The sequence below is a fragment of the Haliotis rubra genome, unplaced genomic scaffold (genome assembly GCF_003918875.1).
Source record: "Haliotis rubra isolate DU_JTF1 unplaced genomic scaffold, ASM391887v1 Scf340, whole genome shotgun sequence".
Taxonomy (NCBI): Eukaryota; Metazoa; Mollusca; class Gastropoda; order Lepetellida; family Haliotidae; genus Haliotis; species Haliotis rubra.
The window spans coordinates 276808-294090 of NW_025767014.1; the positions used below are offsets into that span (position 1 = coordinate 276808).

The 17283-nt window shown below is 40.0% G+C and overlaps 1 protein-coding gene across 1 annotated transcript; it reads right to left on the reverse strand.

The window, feature by feature from the left end:
* Window positions 1-674: 674 nt before the first annotated feature.
* LOC124284639 (transcription factor SOX-7-like) lies at window positions 675-6430 on the reverse strand. Its single transcript, XM_046720745.1, has 2 exons — window positions 5919-6430; window positions 675-2751 (listed from the first exon to the last, which is right to left on the reverse strand). Exons 1-2 carry the CDS (start codon window positions 6217-6219, stop codon window positions 1577-1579), a joined length of 1476 nt encoding a protein of 491 aa, XP_046576701.1. The 5' UTR covers window positions 6220-6430; the 3' UTR covers window positions 675-1576.
* Between the last annotated feature and the right edge of the window lie 10853 nt (window positions 6431-17283).

A 17283-nucleotide genomic window follows, 5' to 3' on the forward strand; every position in this document is an offset into this window, starting at 1 on the left:
TAATTGTTTGTTGTCGTAAGTAATATTGTTGTTTTTACGTACTGATAACAGATCATTCTGTACTTTAGTAATTTCAAATAGGTTCCTGATTTTTTTCGAATTATATTGGCTGTCAATGAAGCATTATTTTACCTCCCGACAGGGCTATCTACCTATAAACATTCAAAGGTAACAGGTATTCAACCGAACACATGCGCTACACGACATAGAACGTTATCATCGCTTCCTCTCACAGTCAGCAACGACACGCACCCTTCTGACACACATATACCTTGCACGAATATTTAAACAGAAACTAATTTAAAAAATAAAACTCGAGCCAAAATAAACATTTCTACATTCACACCAACATTTTACTGAATGCCACTCGGACGAATATATCATTAGCGTGAGTAGCTGAATTTAGTTTTACGCCGCTTTTAGCAATCTATCAGCAATATCACGACCGGGGGCACCAGAACTGGGCTTCACTCATTGTACCCATGTGGAAAATCGAACCCGGGTCTTCGGTGTGACAAAAAGCTTTAACCACTAGGCTACCCCATCGCCCGATATCATTAGAATGTGTTTAGATAAACATACATACTTAAATAAATATAAAATCTCTTCGCATACATCCTACAAAATAGCAGACCCTTTCATTCTGTTTACATGCAAAGAAACACACGAAGTCGTTTTAGTTAGAAAATAAACAATATTTTATTAAACTTTACAAAACTTGGTTATGGAGTAAAGTGTTCATGCATCCGAGTAATACTTCAATGAGACAATTGTATAGAGTCTATGAGACACTGTTAAATCAAGTATCGATTGACAGGAAAATAGTATGGGACTATTGATTTAATGAAGTGATTTGAGATTGCCTACCGCTTTAACAGATCGAAGCTGTGGAGCCAATGATCAGAAGAAACTCCTGTTATATCGAAATTCGACACAACCGCATATCCATGTACTGGAGCTTGTGTTCAAAAGGATCGAGATGCTTTGCTAAATGACCGACTAAAGATCAAACTTCATTTGAGACCAAAGGAAATAGAAAATAGAGTAAAAGAATTTCTGGCATAAAGCGCATTTTGAGACCAGCAAGTTTAAATAATGCAGAAAATGGCGTCAGTATGGAGATCATCACTGTTGACAGTCTGTGGCCACATGCATGTGTAATCCGACCATATGAATCTGTTATTCCACAATATCAGTTCAAGACACATGTGAGTGCGGGGTTAACCCCTTACGAGTCATTCCGGCTTGGCCAAGTCAAGCTCTAACGTCTGATGTAACGTGGTACATCGCAATTGACCTTATCAAAACCGTCAACCCGGAGGCTCAGTGATTTAGAGCCTTAACCCCGCAAAGGCTAGGCCGTAGCAACGGCTCTTCGGATTTGGCACAAAGTCTATTAACTCTTTCAGCTGCAACAAGTCAGCATCAGTTTGTTCGTGTATATGCACGAGAATTAACCCTTTTAACTTGGTAAAAACATTTCATCAATGTCCAGGTTTGAGTTAAGTGTGGTATGGGTTAATTCCCCTTGTACAAACGCTCTGTCCACTCTCGCCATATTATCAAGTCCCAGTTATCAGAAAGATGGGGAGTTTGTCAATGCAGATATGAGACAAGACCCGTCGAAGTCGTACTGATAGGCGACGTCATAGTCGGAGCCCATGTCTTCGTTATGTTCTCCCGCTGGCGAGACCTCATTTGAACCGGGGTCGTATTCGGGCGAACTCGCCACTTGATCGTAAGAGACTGAACTGTACTTATACGTCACACCAGCGCGGCAATAGCTGTTTGTGTTTGGATTGGTCTGGGAAGACGAGCCGAATAAATACTGGTCAAATTCACTTCTATCGACGTCGCCAAGTCTCTCGACTTCAGAGAACTTCTCGAGAATGTCCCCCTCCGGGAGGTGGGTGCTTGTCTGGGGGTAAGGAGCCACTTGTTGCCGGCAGGAGGGGTAGGGACTGGGTGTGGCCATGTTTGACTTCAAACTTGTTTGCTGCATTCGTGCAGACGACTTCTGACGATAATAGGAGCTAGACATGGTGGTGTGGGGCTGACTCACTAGCTTACGGAGGGTGACGAGGTTCTCTGAGGACGAGTTCAAGTTGGTGCTGGTGGGGACTGGGGTGTAGTCGTTCCGGAACCGACTAATGTACATATTCCCGTTTGTACTGAATTTCCGCAATAGTTCTGAATATGATGACCCTTGAGTCCCGCTCAGTCGACTGTCTTCGCTGTGTGGCGGGAATTTGAACACACTCTCCCCCGCGTCATTTGGCGAACGATCAGGCGTCAAAAGTCCACTGGAAGTCAAAACACTTTCATAATGGCTGCTGTTCGCAGACGACCGTCCGGTTTGATCGTCTGTCAAGTCTGGACTGGATGAGTTTCGTGGTTTAGAAGTGTCTGGGCTCGAAGGTGGTGATGATTCGGGTGTGTTGAGGAGATTGGACAAGATGGGGGCTGAGAGGCTAGCCCCGGTGTGAGGTGTGGTCATTTGTTTTCTCATGTTCGACCCACCCCCGGGCGTGGACCCCCGACCGAACGTCGTGACGGGAGGGAGACTGTCAGGTCTAGCATCGCCGGATGACGTGAGAGATGACGCCCTCTTGCAGATTCTCTTGGGATGTTTTCGCCTCCGGGGTCTGTACTTGTAGTCTGGGTGGTCCTGCATGTGTTGGACCCTCAGTCGCTCTGCCTCCTCAACAAATGGCCGCTTCTCTTCCACACGAAGGCCCTTCCATTTCTTTCCTGAAACAATAACGAAAACATAGTAAACAGGTAAAAGGAATATCTCCAGTGGAGAGATGGTCGCGGAGATTTTCCGACTCCTGTTCTGTTAAAGGACAATATTATTAGTTTTCATGGGTACAATATGTGAAGCCCATTTCTAGTGTCCCCTCTGTGATATTGCTGGAATAATGCTAAAGACGGCGTAAAACTAAACTCACTCACATTATTAGTTTTCAAACCTATCATCATTCCACCTGAGACAGTCGCTAACGATTTCATATGTTCGAGTTTGCAAATCACTTTTTCGGTGAGTCATTTTGATATTTTTGTAACATAACATAACGTCATAACGTCTTAATATCTACACAATTACCTTAACATCCAGAGATATATTTTATCAAAAACCCGATACTCATCAATACATAAAAATCAATCGTAATTTCATCAAGCTTTAAGTTTTAATCATAATTAATTGATACTGTTTGTCTGCTTACGCGTTTTCAACCGGTCAGGGTAATGTCTACCATGAGTTCTATTTAGAGATTTCACAACGGTGTCCGGTTGTCTTAATTAGCGTTCTCCCTTTAGCACACAGACATATATATACGGGATGTTTATCGCACCAGGTTCCTTGTTTATTAATTCCCCCGATTCGTGATTTTCTTAGTAATATACGCATCTGGAGTCATGGACAAAAATACCCGACTGGGAAATCACACGGAACACATTCATCAAGGTAGTTCGCATCTCCGCAAATGTTGGAAGTGCACAGTTCTTCTGTTCAATCAGACACAGTCATGTAATTTAACTTATTTCAACAAAGAGACATTTGGTTTGAATGTTGCCCTTGTTTGAACGGATCGGCGGCCTAAAAACTCTCATAGAACATATTTGACGGAACAATCGCCACTTCAGTTTTATCTCACTCGTTTCATTCTTGAAATTAAGAGACTTGAAGTTCCATGATACTCGAGGATTCCTTTGTGGAATTATTTCCGCTAACTTACACATAACTTTATTTCTGAGACCGTAATATGCTACTGCATCACCCTTATGCTTATAACTGACTGACTGAGTTTGGTTTTACGCCGCTTTTAGCAATATTCCAGCAACATCACGGCGGGGGACACCAGAAATGGGCTTCACACATTGTACCCATGTGGGGATTCCAACCCGGGTCTTCAGCGTGACGAGCCAACGCTTTAACCACTAGGCTACCCCACCGCCCCCTTATGCTTATAGGATGCTTATACTTTTCATTGAAATACAAATCGGCCGCAACTGTTTGAAATCAAAATACACATCCGACAACTTCAACAGAATGTGATTCAGACACAACCCATCTGAGGGTAAGGACTCGAGTTTCTTACCCAGTACATTCTAATAATTTAGTCTTAAAGGGGCATCATTGAGGACTTTAAACATACACGACGTGGTGTTCATCATGAGGAGGAAGAACATGGTTGGCTGCATGCCCATCTGCAGTGGGGCCACAGGAAGAATATCGCTGTGTTTGAGCGATGAGTTTGCATGTGATCATCAAGTAAAACATACGCGCTTGTGTCAAACCAAGTTTTTCTTTCCAGTTCCGTGTAATCGTTTCACGAAGTATCCTTTGTTGTTCTACATTCACTGAATATGGATTGAAACTTAAGCAGACAACACATTTGTATGGCAGACTGCACTTTGTCATTGTTTGAATCATTACGTTGGATGTGATCAATAAAATACTTCCGACAAAGCTTCGTATTGAATCTACATTCATTTTGAAAATTTATAATTGCACAATATTCAACCGATGATTAGTAGAATGATTAGAATTAGTATAGTTTGAAGTATGCCCTACTTCTATATTATACTATTGAAAGTGATTCATGAAAGTCATCAACTTGGCGACTGACCAGCCTGCTCGGTAATGGATATCTGTACTATGGGCATTTATTTAAATATTATTATGATTTTGGACTTCATAATAAACAATATTCTAAAAAGTTAATATGAACAATGATACAATTGGGTTGATTGTCAACGAATGTAAAGATTTTATTTATAGTGTTTAGGTGCTATGTATAGTGTTTAAATGTTATTACCCCAAGCAATAACTATTCTTGACTAAAAATGTCAAAAAACCTTTCCAACATTGTTCTTTCGTGAGAACCATTTACTCAACTTAACGCTGACCTTTACAAATGCGCTTTAATTTTCTGGACAACTATCAAGATAATGGAAAACAAATATGAACTTTGAATGTTCTTTGCCATTTCTCATGGAATATTACTAATGTATCCAAGACAGCACAGTCTGAGAAATAATGCCACATGAAAACCATCGGCCTGGACGCTATACCAACTAGCCACAATCGCCATATGTTGATGCAAGGCCGCAGCTCATATCATTTCACGTACACTAACAAGTGGTTTCCCTATAACGGCTGAAAGGCGACACCAGCGAAAAACACAGGCGCTCTCTGGGGGTCATTTGTTTAAAATCACGACCAACGCACTGCAAAACATTTCCCTCGTCCGTTAATTACCCTTCTTTATTATCTCTGTGTTTACAGTTAACATCTTCATGGAACGGAGATGCGAGAGTTCTACATTCCATTGACCAGATTTATTATTTGTTAGGGGAATAGAAATTTTCTCACGACAATTTGTTGTGATAAATTAATACCCGCATGTGACTGGATAAAGAGACCAAGGCTCCAGGTGAGTAAGGTTCATGCGGTATTGAATGATTTCTAAAGGATGTCAAATAACCGTAAATATGATGTACATATTAAGATTCATTAATTATAATTGGAAGTGGCATATAATGAGTTTGAAAGTTAGATGTATGCCTTTAAACCGAAAAGTAAAGAACAATTGATTTGCGAAATGGAGGCATATAATATATTCTTCAATTTCGTAAATCAAAGTTGATATCCTATGCATCGGAATTAGCGATGATAATAATAATGATAATGATAATTTTCTTAGCAATATTAAAAATAAATAATGTTTTCTTTATGACATCAAGTATGCAATATCAATAGGATGACCTTGTTTTCCTGTGTGTCCATGGTGTATTGGGGTATACGTCCCTTGGTCTGTTTAAATGACTCCAGTTGTTAAAGTGTCATGTTCTTATATCCCAAGCATTTACGACCCCGTAGGAAGTTGAAAAGCAAGCGGTTGACTTCTTACCTAGAATTTTACTGAGATCTGCGTTGTGTATGTCGGGGTTTTCATCTGCAAGCTTCTTTCTTTCAACTTTTGCCCAAACCATAAATGCATTCATGGGTCTTCGGATTCTTTGCTCAGATCTTCTGGAGGGCATTCTAACCATGGTGCTTTCTTGGGGCATCACCCCCGTAGTGTAGCTGTTAACCCAGTCAAACTGGAACTGTGGGTGGGGCATGCCTGGCCCGTGTGGGTTGCCATACATCCCTGCCAACATCGCTGGTGTGGGTCCAGGATTCTGAGGTGGGTGACACGCTTGACGCATGGTAGACGGCGCGAGCAGACGACAATCCGTGTAGCAGAAGACACAAGCAGACGACAAGGCAGTGTCAGCAGACGACACTATATCCAAATGTCTGATTCACACTTCTCACACGGTAATTAAGGTTTATCCCGTATTCAGTGACACAGTCGACTATTTCCTATGATAGGAAATACACCGCCTCCTTCGAGTGTTCTACATGACATTAAACTGGACCGGCTCGGTGTTGTTTTATAGAGGTGGTGCGGTCACTTCGAGTGCCGCGACAATTCACCAATCAGAAACCCAGACTACGCACGGCTCTATGCAAATCTGTGTCACATGGTCTAAGTGTCGCCCGTCCTCGCGTGCAACGAGAGCACTTGATCGCGAGCTTAACTATCATATTTCCACGAGCAAATCGGAGTCACACAACTCGTGTCTCAACATGGGAGAGAGGGCTAATTCTGAAAGTTGACGAACTTTATAGTGGCTGATAACTCGCTTTGTGGGTGATAGGAGATATCGACATCAAAATGTATCAGGTAAATGAAGCAGGATTTCATGAGATGTGCTTGCTTCTAAATCGTTCACATGAAGGACATATACTGATAACCTACACGTAGTTTTCTCTCGAAATAATGCGCTCTTCAGAAACATTCAACATTGTGTGTTATGAACGAGAGATGTCAAACTGTTTTCGAAAACTCTTTTCACCACTACACTACGCGATGCGACACTGTTGTCACATTTGCTAGTTAAGCTTGTTTGAAACTGTCGGGAAAAAGAAAGTAGACATCTATTTTTTATGATAAAGCTGAAACAACGAGAAATGAGTTTTCGACTGGAATATCTATATTTGATGCGCGTCTCATAGTTTTGTTTTGAGCCTTAAGTCTGCACTGTTTTCAGCAAGTTTTCAGTTAGTCACAAATTGATAGAACATAGAATGTTCTGGTTAAACCAATTTCCAAGTGTATACATTCTTCAGCCTGGCATTTAATAATAACTGAAAAAAACATTAGTAGCTTAATCAGAATGCCTTAATACTAGCGCCCTTTGCCTAGGATGTCAAAACGAAGAATTAAACCATTTCTGACTGATTCCAGAAACAACTTACTATTCCAGTCTTGGAATCAGCTCTAAATGTAAGCACAAAACCATTTCCATATTCATATAATTCTCTGCTCAATGCAAAACCAACCGTACAATTACGACTACACTACAAGCATGTGTTTATGAATAACTGTCAGGTGTTTCCGAAAAGGTAAACGTATCCTGCCCCTTGACAAAAACATGGGAAATTCCTCTTTTAGAAGACTAAACAGACAGATACTACACACCTGGATTATTCATACCGCAGCTTTATACCTTTAAATAATCTCACCTACTTCGATCCCCACCCACAAGATAGTATCATCGTTATCAAGGAGTCTGCCAAACCGTCATCGAAATACTCACATTCTTACATAAGAAGGTGTTTTTTTAAATAATTTTTTTTCAAATCTTTTGATAAGATGAAAATTACATTGATTATAGCTAAAAGCAAAGGACATATATGTAAACCAACAAAACGAAGGAAGTTGATAAAGTAACTACATGTAAGTACACAGAGCTACTGTATAAAGTAAGTTTATAGACGCATGTTTTTAAAGTAAGCTTACAAAGGAAGCATTTGATGACGCTAAATGAGGCAAGTTGAAGAAGTCATTATAAAAATACGTAGTATTTTATTAGGTAACTCAATACTGAGTGAGCTTTACGCAGCACTCAGCAATATTCCAGCTATATATGGCGGAGGTCTGTAAATAATCGAGCCTGGACCAGACAATCCAGTGATCAACAGCATGAGCATCGAATTGCGCAGTTGGGATACGATGACATGTGTCAACCAAATCTGCGAGCCTGACCACCCGATCCCGTTAGTCGCCTCTTGCGACAAGCATGAGTTAATGAAGATAAATTCTTACCCGGACCTTCACGGGTTGTAAGCAAGAAAAAACTCCAGTATGTAGAGAATGTTTAGAAAGTAATTACATAATTATGTAGTACGTTATGAAGTAGGTATATGAAGAAATATGCAAAGGTTATATATATGTAGTATATTTGAGGAGTAAATTATTCATAGAATGGGTGAAGTTGGTTATCAAGAACAAAATGATATGATCATTTTAAGTAAAAATAGACGTTATTGCACGGAATCAGTGCAAAGAATTGGTGTAGAAAGATCCTCCACTCTGAAAATGGGAATACTTTTCACGAAATGTTACAAAGCAACGCCCGCTCTCACTCACTCACTCAGACTCCTATAACGTATGTATAACAAAGCACAGATTAAGCGTTACTGCAATGATGGATAAACAATCAGTAAACAGTAATAAGCTTCTTAGAAGCGACGTGCGCCATCTCAAGCTGGGCATGTTGAGGCGATCCGCTGTGAGATGAGGGGATTGAACATACAGGGGCTGAACTTTGGCCGTAAAGATGTATATCATCCTCACTTTCAGAGTATTGGAGGCGATATCTGGGCTACACCCTAAACTTTTAGATCTGAGGTGATCCTTCAAGCTGAGATTAGAAGGACACCCCCCATGTGTGTGTGTGTGTGTGTCTATCTCTCTCTCAATCTCTCTCACGTCCTTATTCAGTTTTATATATAATCTCGCTGTCTCCTTTTTAGTTATATAGCCTCTCTCTCTCTCTCTCTCTCTCTCTCTCTCTCTCTCTCTCTCTCTCTCTCTCGTCCTTGTTATTTAGTTTTATAGTTAGTACCTCTCTCACTCTCTGTCTCTCCCGTCCTTCTCTCACTCTCTCTTTCCCCTTATTTAGTTATATAGTTAGCGTTATAGTGGTTTGAGGGCTTTGTGTAGTGGTAGTCCGTATCTCCTCCAATATCTACCTCTTAATGAGGAAATGGTTCCCGATGTTACACGTCATTACTTATAAGATCAGGGTTTCGGTTTCAGTCTGACCGACATTACCATCATATACATCATCATATATGGCAAGGACAGAACTTAAACGTACCCAATTACGTCTATGCACACTAGAAACATCTCATGTTGCATCTCTCAGAACTTCGAAACAGAGTAACGTTTACGAACGCTTCTCTCAGTTTTACCACGGCCAGGCTGCTTTGGTGATTCCTTTGGAGCAGTCGTTGGTCAGGTACTAGTCTGTCTCGAATTCTCTTCCCTTCTGCCAAGCCCTTTTTACAATGCTAAAGCCCTAAATGAAGCAGGTCTAGGTTTCCCCGGGCTCTGAATCTCTCTTCTCACTGGGTTCCTTTTCAACATAATATAAATTGTTTGTTTCAATCAAAAGTATAATTATATATGCAGAGACTAAGTGTCTAGCCAGGTAGCCGCGTCTATTTAAACTATAATCTTGTCCAGAATTGTTTTGTAATTAAATACTTAAGTTCCATGGATGGCGAGTCCTGACAAGCCAACCAACCCTTCGAACCAAAGGTATGGCAGGTTCATATAGTACGTTAAAGGTTCAGTCATATGAAAAACATTTTGAAGCTATCTGGCAAACTCTAACTATTAGTTAGAGAATGTGGTGCAAGCACACTTTAATGTTATTTTGAATTATATAATCAATGTACAGAAATGTTAGAGTGAGTTACGACTATGAATTATTTCACTGAGTTCCTTGTTCATGAGAAAATACATCGCAATTCAACTGCATCCGTTAACACGGTTTTACATCGTTGACATGACAACAGATCCCGACAAAGGTTCATCGACTCTATCGTACGACCTATATACACATATAACCATATCTTGTTGAGGTGCTTTCCTTTCTGGGAGAATCGACTCCAAGTGTAAGGGGTGTCCTTTTATAGAACAATATGTTTTCTCAAGCCGTATCTAACAAGGAATATATTTACCGAGCACCATCAAACAATCGTTTCATTTTCACTATTAACGCAAATTATTTTCGTCAAGGAACTTCTACAAAACAAGAGAATTACTTATGTCACCACAGCCGGTAAACCATTCACCTACGGCATATTTCTGAACAAACTATTATGTACATATTATATTCTCATCCAGCACATATAAATCAAATGGATGCTCCTTTATATGATAAACTCATTTCACACTCAGTTTATGCTACATCCTGAAAATACTCTTAGTTTCGCAACGGAAACGTCTGAACATCCTCTTGTCTCGCGTGCACTCAACAAAACCTGTCCGGAAGTTAAAACACTGCTGATATGACATCCTAGTAGAATAACGACAAAACACTGCTTAAAGAAGAATGTCCTTAATTCTTTGTAGTTGAATATCTGCTAAGACACTGCTTACACCTTCTTGAATAACGACTAAAACACTGCTTATACAAGAATGTCCTTCTACCTTCTCAAATAACGACAAAACACTGCTTAAACAAGAATGTCCTTCTACCTTCTCGAATAACGACAAAACACTGCTTATACAAGAATGTCCTTAATTCTTTGTAGTTGAATATCTGCTAAGACACTGCTTACACCTTCTTGAATAAGACACTGCACAAGAATGCTTACACCTTCTTGAATAACGACTAAAACACTGCTTATACAAGAATGTCCTTCTACCTTCTCGAATAACGACAAAACACTGCTTATACAAGAATGTCCTTCTACCTTCTCGAATAACGACAAAACACTGCTTATACAAGAATGTCCTTCTACCTTCTCGAATAACGACAAAACACTGCTTATACAAGAATGTCCTTCTACCTTCTCGAATAACGACAAAACACTGCTTATACAAGAATGTCCTTCTACCTTCTCGAATAACGACAAAACACTGCTTATACAAGAATGTCCTTCTACCTTCTCGAATAACGACAAAACACTGCTTATACAAGAATGTCCTTCTACCTTCTTCGAATAACGAATAATGTCCTTCTACCTTCGAATAACGACAAAACACTGCTTATACAAGAATGTCCTTCTACCTTCTCTAACGACAAAACACTGCTTATACAAGAATGAATAACGACAAAACACTGCTTATACAAGAATGTCCTTCTACCTTCTACGAATAACGACAAAACACTGCTTATACAAGAATGTCCTTCACTCGAATAACGACAAAACACTGCTTATACAAGAATGTCCTTCTACCTTCTCGAATAACGACAAAACACTGCTTATACAAGAATGTCCTTCTACCTTCTCGAATAACGACTAAAACACTGCTTATACAAGAATGTCCTTCTACCTTCTTGAATAACGACTAAAACACTGCTTATACAAGAATGTCCTTCTACCTTCTCGAATAACGACAAAACACTGCTTATACAAGAATGTCCTTCTACCTTCTAGAATAACGACAAAACACTGCTTATACAAGAATGTCCTTCTACCTTCTCGAATAACGACAAAACACTACTTATACAAGAATGTCCTTCTACCTTCTCGAATAACGACAAAACACTGCTTATACAAAATGTCCTTCTACCGTCCTGTTACTTCTTCTAGAATAACGAGTATACAAGAATGATAGAAAACGACAAAACACAAATAGTAAAAGACAATTATGCTGACATACATTATATACCTTCCTTTATCGTTCAAATTCATTAAGGGGCGGTGGGGTAGCCCAGTGGTTAAAGCGTTCACTCGTCACGTCGGGGTTCGATACCCACATTGGCACAATGTGTGAAGCCTATTTCTGGTGTCTCCCGCTGTGCTGAAATATAGCGAAAAGCGGCGTAAAACTAAAGTCACTCACTCCAATTCATTGCAGTTCTACATACGTAAATATTCCGAGACGTTAAGTCATACCGATAGAAGTGTGGCACTCACCCTAAGAATCTCTTTACAAAGAACTGTGCCCCGACTGACAATGACGAGGATGTTACCATTAGCAGAACGAAAACATACACTTGTGCACTTACAGACAGATAGACAGGCAGACAGACAGTTTTATTCAGTAAAATATCACTGGCCCATAATACAGACACATGCATGGTCACACATCACATAAATGGTACACATAGAGTTATAAACAAGCTCTGCTCTTAATTCTAATTTGTACATTATATAAAAATAGACAAACATTCTCAATCACATCAACATTGGTAGATTGCATAATATTTATAAAGTTGTTAATGGTAGGAGGCTGACTAAAATATTTCACAATATATTTATCTCTAACAGCAGAAAAACGTTCACAGATATACAAAATATGCCACTCATCTTCAACAACATTAATACCTTTTGATTTACAAAATAAACAAAATCTTTCATTAGAAGCAATATTTTCACATCTCCCAGTGCACTTGGTCGTTTTGTGCACTTACACTCACATTGTTCCTTCTCCGGGTCGTTTTGTGCACTTACACTCACATTGTTCCTTCTCCGGGTCGTTTTGTGCACTTACACTCACATTGTTCCTTCTCCGGGTCGTTTTGTGCACTTACACTCACATTGTTCCTTCTCCGGATCGGGTCGTTTTCTCCGGGTCGTTTTGTGCTTACTCACATTGTTCCTTCTCCGGGTCGTTTGTGCACTTACACTCACATTGTTCCTTCTCCGGGTCGTTTTGTGCACTTACACTCACATTGTTCCTTCTCCGTCGGTTTGTGCTCGTTTTGTGCGGTTTGTACACTCACATTGTTCCTTCTCCGGGTCGTTTTGTGCACTTACACTCACATTGTTCCTTCTCCGGGTCGTTTGTGCACTTACACTCACATTGTTCCTTCTCCGGGTCGTTTTGTGCACTTACACTCACATTGTTCCTTCTCCGGGTCGTTTGTGCACTTACACTCACATTGTTCCTTCTCCGGGTCGTTTTGTGCACTTACACTCACATTGTTCCTTCTCCGGGTCGTTTTGTGCACTTACACTCACATTGTTCCTTCTCGGGGTCGTTTTGTGCACTTACACTCACATTGTTCCTTCTCCGGGTCGTTTTGTGCACTTACACTCACATTGTTCCTTCTCCGGGTGTTTTGTGCACTTACACTCACATTGTTCCTTCTCCGGGTGTTTTGTGCACTTACACACTCACATTGTACCTCCTTCTTCCGGGTCGTTTTGTGCACTTACACTCACATTGTTCCTTCTCGTTTTGTGGTGTTTTGCCTCTGCAAATTTGATCAAACTACGCACGACCTTAATGAGTGCCTATTGAAATGAGAGCACAACTCTATACCGTCTAAACTTTGATGTCTCGAATTACCGGTTGTCACGAACTAACGTTCTCGTCTCTGTGAGTTTCTCCTTTACTCCATGACTTGTAGTAGAAACTGAGCGATTGGATGTGTCTAATTCCTGTGTGTCTCGAGCTTATTCAGGAGTTTCAAGTGTCCAAACTAAACATAATATGCATGAAGAAAACGTATGCATGTATTGAGTAAAGCGCAGTGCACGGTGTATGCAAAGTAATTCATTACGAGACAGAAAATATCTTGATTCGTTGTTAGAATACGGAAGTGTCTGATAGGCATTTAGAAGTTAGAAGATGGTTGGTTGGTTTGTTGTTTAACGCCACACTCGGCAATATTCCAGCTATATGGCAGCGGTCTGGAAATAATCGAGTCGGGACCCGACAATCCAGTGATCAACATCATGAGCATCGATTTACGCTATTGGAATACGATGACATATGTCAACGAGCCAGACCACCCGATCCCGTTAGTTAAGCATAGAAGTTAAAGGTGGGGAGGAATACCCAAAAATCTTTATGAATGACAACGTTTTTCTTGTTTGAAACGACTTTGCAGGAACACTTTCTGTCCCTTCGTTAGAATCATTCACCCAAGTAAAAGGGCTAAAACTAGACTTTGTTATAAGCATTAATGTGGGACATTTAACTGTGAGGAATGACTTGTGTCGTCTTTATTTACACGCATTAAAAGTTGCTATCGCCAAAATCTACTATAGTCTTAATGCTACAGAGTGTCCGAAGAAGTGTCGGTGACTAGACACTAGTGTTGGGACTACTACAACACTAGATATATATATCGGTTGATTACATGCACCGAGTTTAAGCCTGGGTACTGAAACAGGCTGTGTTGAGAGCGAGGAAAAGGGATGGAAGAGTGGTTTTGCATTGTTCAAGGAAATTAATAAATGTTGGTGCATTCGTGATGAAATGTCACGAAACTATTCTAAACGATCAGACAAAAGAAAGTATACGCTTAAATAGCTTTTGGCTATGTTTAAATCCGTATATACGATGTAAATTAAGACATATCAAACTGGACATACGACTTTCTGGGTTCATTCGATTACTGCCATATATACTTCGGGAATGGATTAGAATTTCAGCTGTTTCTGTAATCTTAGATTATTTGCAGATAAATGTACCTATCTGCTGTCTCTCACACCTATGCATCAACTACATACATTCATATACTATCTAAACCATTCCGCAAATTCTGTTATGAATATACACGTATGAGTGACCCATTTTACTGTGAAATGTCGATCAGCCTGTGCCATTGTCCTGTCCAGGCAAGTTCAAACCTAATCTTGTCTATCATCCTGCAGTAGCACTGCCCGTGTCCGGGAGTCAGAGATGACCACTGTCCGGCTCACGATACGATAGCGGTATCAGCATTGCATAACGGAGATCCCTGTACCAGCCATGCTATCGGGGTCGGGCGTTGGGAAGAGGAGAGATTTGCCCCACTAACGGAGTGTTAGTGTTTAATATAGAGATTATTAACATAAATAATTTCGTTATCCCTGATAATGATGTAAAATTGATTGATATGGTGTAAGTAGCTTATGATGAACAATTGCAGTTTTATTTACTGTGCGATCGATGGTTTAAGAGAATTGTGCAATATTTCAGCAATTTTACTGTAACTTGAGATACACAGAGGATATACTAGAGAACCATTGATAGATGATTACATTATAAATGAAATGCTTTAGTCAGCGTGTTTTAAAAAGTCACAGGATTTAGACGGCAACAATATGATTATCAGTTGTTGAAATGATGTTTATCAAGAGCGATGCTGATGGGTGATTTCTTCCCAAATGGATAAATTAATTATGTTTGATTATTAAAATAGTGTGACATTGTGGTCACATGTGTCAATGTTTTTTTCAAACAATACAATATTATGATGCTTATTGCAGTCCAGTTGTGGTTTGAATTTTGGAATGAATCTGGTTTGAACCATTACATACTGGACAGTATGTCGGGACATTGATGAACCTATCGCGTCAAGAACTCAATACATGATCTATCAAGAAAGTCCCCGAAGTAGAAAAGCTTTTGTTCATACGAGGAGGTTGCGAAGACTCTGATTCTGATTCCTTTGTCGCGACCTTAGTTTACCTAAAAACCGGGATTGTATCCATACTTTCTTATACATATAGGATACTAAACTTTTGGAACCGTGAAGATCCGAGTTTGGATTGGTCTTCAGTAACCCATGTTGGTCGTAAGAGGCGACTAACGAGATTGGGTGGTCAAGGTCGCTGACTTGGTTGACACATCCCAGTTGCGTAGATGGATGCTCTTGCTGTTGATCACTGGATCATCTGGTCAGACTCAATTATTTACAGACCGCCGCCACATAACTGGAATACTGCTGAGTGCAGCTTTAAACTACAACGACCCAACAAACTAAACTTTTGAAGGATATGGTATGAAACCAAAGATATAAAATAGGATAATTCTAAGTATATATGATTTAAGACAAAACCATTCTCGATATCAAACCGTGAAACGCACTGTCAAAATACAAACAGAGCTGTTTGGCTATTACATGTTATACCATGTTAATAGTGAAGTTTGCAATATATACTGGGCTACAGACTTCAATCACTGTATATATCAGGAAATATTGATATATTTAGTAACAGATATACAGCAATTTCATAAAGAATAAAGAGATCGGTAATGGCGATCCAGTTGTGTTTCCCCATGCACCTTATAAAGACGTCCAGTGGGCGGGGTTTGCTCTACTACAGCTCTCAAACAGACTCAAGTCACGATTTCAACGCCTGTTTTTCCAACCTTGTTTATCCACACGCGCTAATTATTATCACGTTGAATCCGAGTTGTCCAAACAGCGTGTAATGGGCATACGATCATAGCTTCAGAACTGAAGTGATTTTATTAAAGACTGATACATGAAAGAGATGAAAGTGAAGCTAGAGGGACTTCCGGTGGGCGGAAGTTGTACACTCGGTCAGATTGGATGTGCATCCGGTCATGGCGACGTGATAGTGAGGACAACCACAGTGAGTTGTCCTTAAATATATCCCATGACTCTATTGGTGCAAAACTTCAAACCAAATCTGGGTCGGTGGGTAGCCTAGTGGTTAAAGCGTTCGCTCATCACGCCGAAGACCCGGTTTCGATTCCCCACATGGGTACAATGTGTGAAGCCCATTTCTGGTGTTCCCCGCCGTGATATTGCAAAAAGCGGCGTAAAATCACACTCAGTCAAAACAAATCGTACTTTAGTGTAGCTGTTTGTATGTAACTGAATGCACTCGTCCCCAATCTTTGTATGACTTTAATCTACTTCTAAACCGATTTTAGGCCAACCATGGTATTTGAAAAAAATACTGAAAAGAAGGTTTGCTTTAGGTTTTACACACACACACCAAATGATGGTTCGTGGAACGTGCTGAGTGCTTTGAAATTTGTGTGGTGAAAATACGTTACCTTTTAATTCTGTTACGAAGGTCCCCTCTAGTTTCCTGATCCCGACTCCGAATAGTCGGTCCATTAGTTTTAATTTGTTATAAATTATATTGGTATAGTTGTAATAGAACTATACGCTTGAAGCATATGAACTGTACGGTAGGAACTTATGAACTATGTCGTTGCAATATACAAAATATACGGTTGCAACACACAAACCGCTAACAGATACGAACTATACAGTTGCAACATACGAGCTATACAGTTGAAACATACACAGTATATATACAGTTGCAGCAGACGAACTATACAGTTGCAACATACGAACGAACTCGACGGTTGCAACATGCAAACCATACGGTTGAAACGTATGTACTATACGGTTGAAAGTTATGAACTATACGGTTACAATATACGAACTATACGGTTGCACCATAAAAATATACAATAGCAACAAACGAAATGTAAGATTGCA

Excerpts from the sequence above, each read along its gene's own strand:
- LOC124284639 (XM_046720745.1), bottom strand. The coding sequence starts at position 6,219 with ATGCGTCAAGCGTGTCACCCACCTCAGAATCCTGGACCCACACCAGCG. Across the intron at positions 2,752-5,918 it reads AGATCTCAGTAAAATTCTAG|GAAAGAAATGGAAGGGCCTT; the intron begins GTAAGAAGTCAA and ends TTATTGTTTCAG.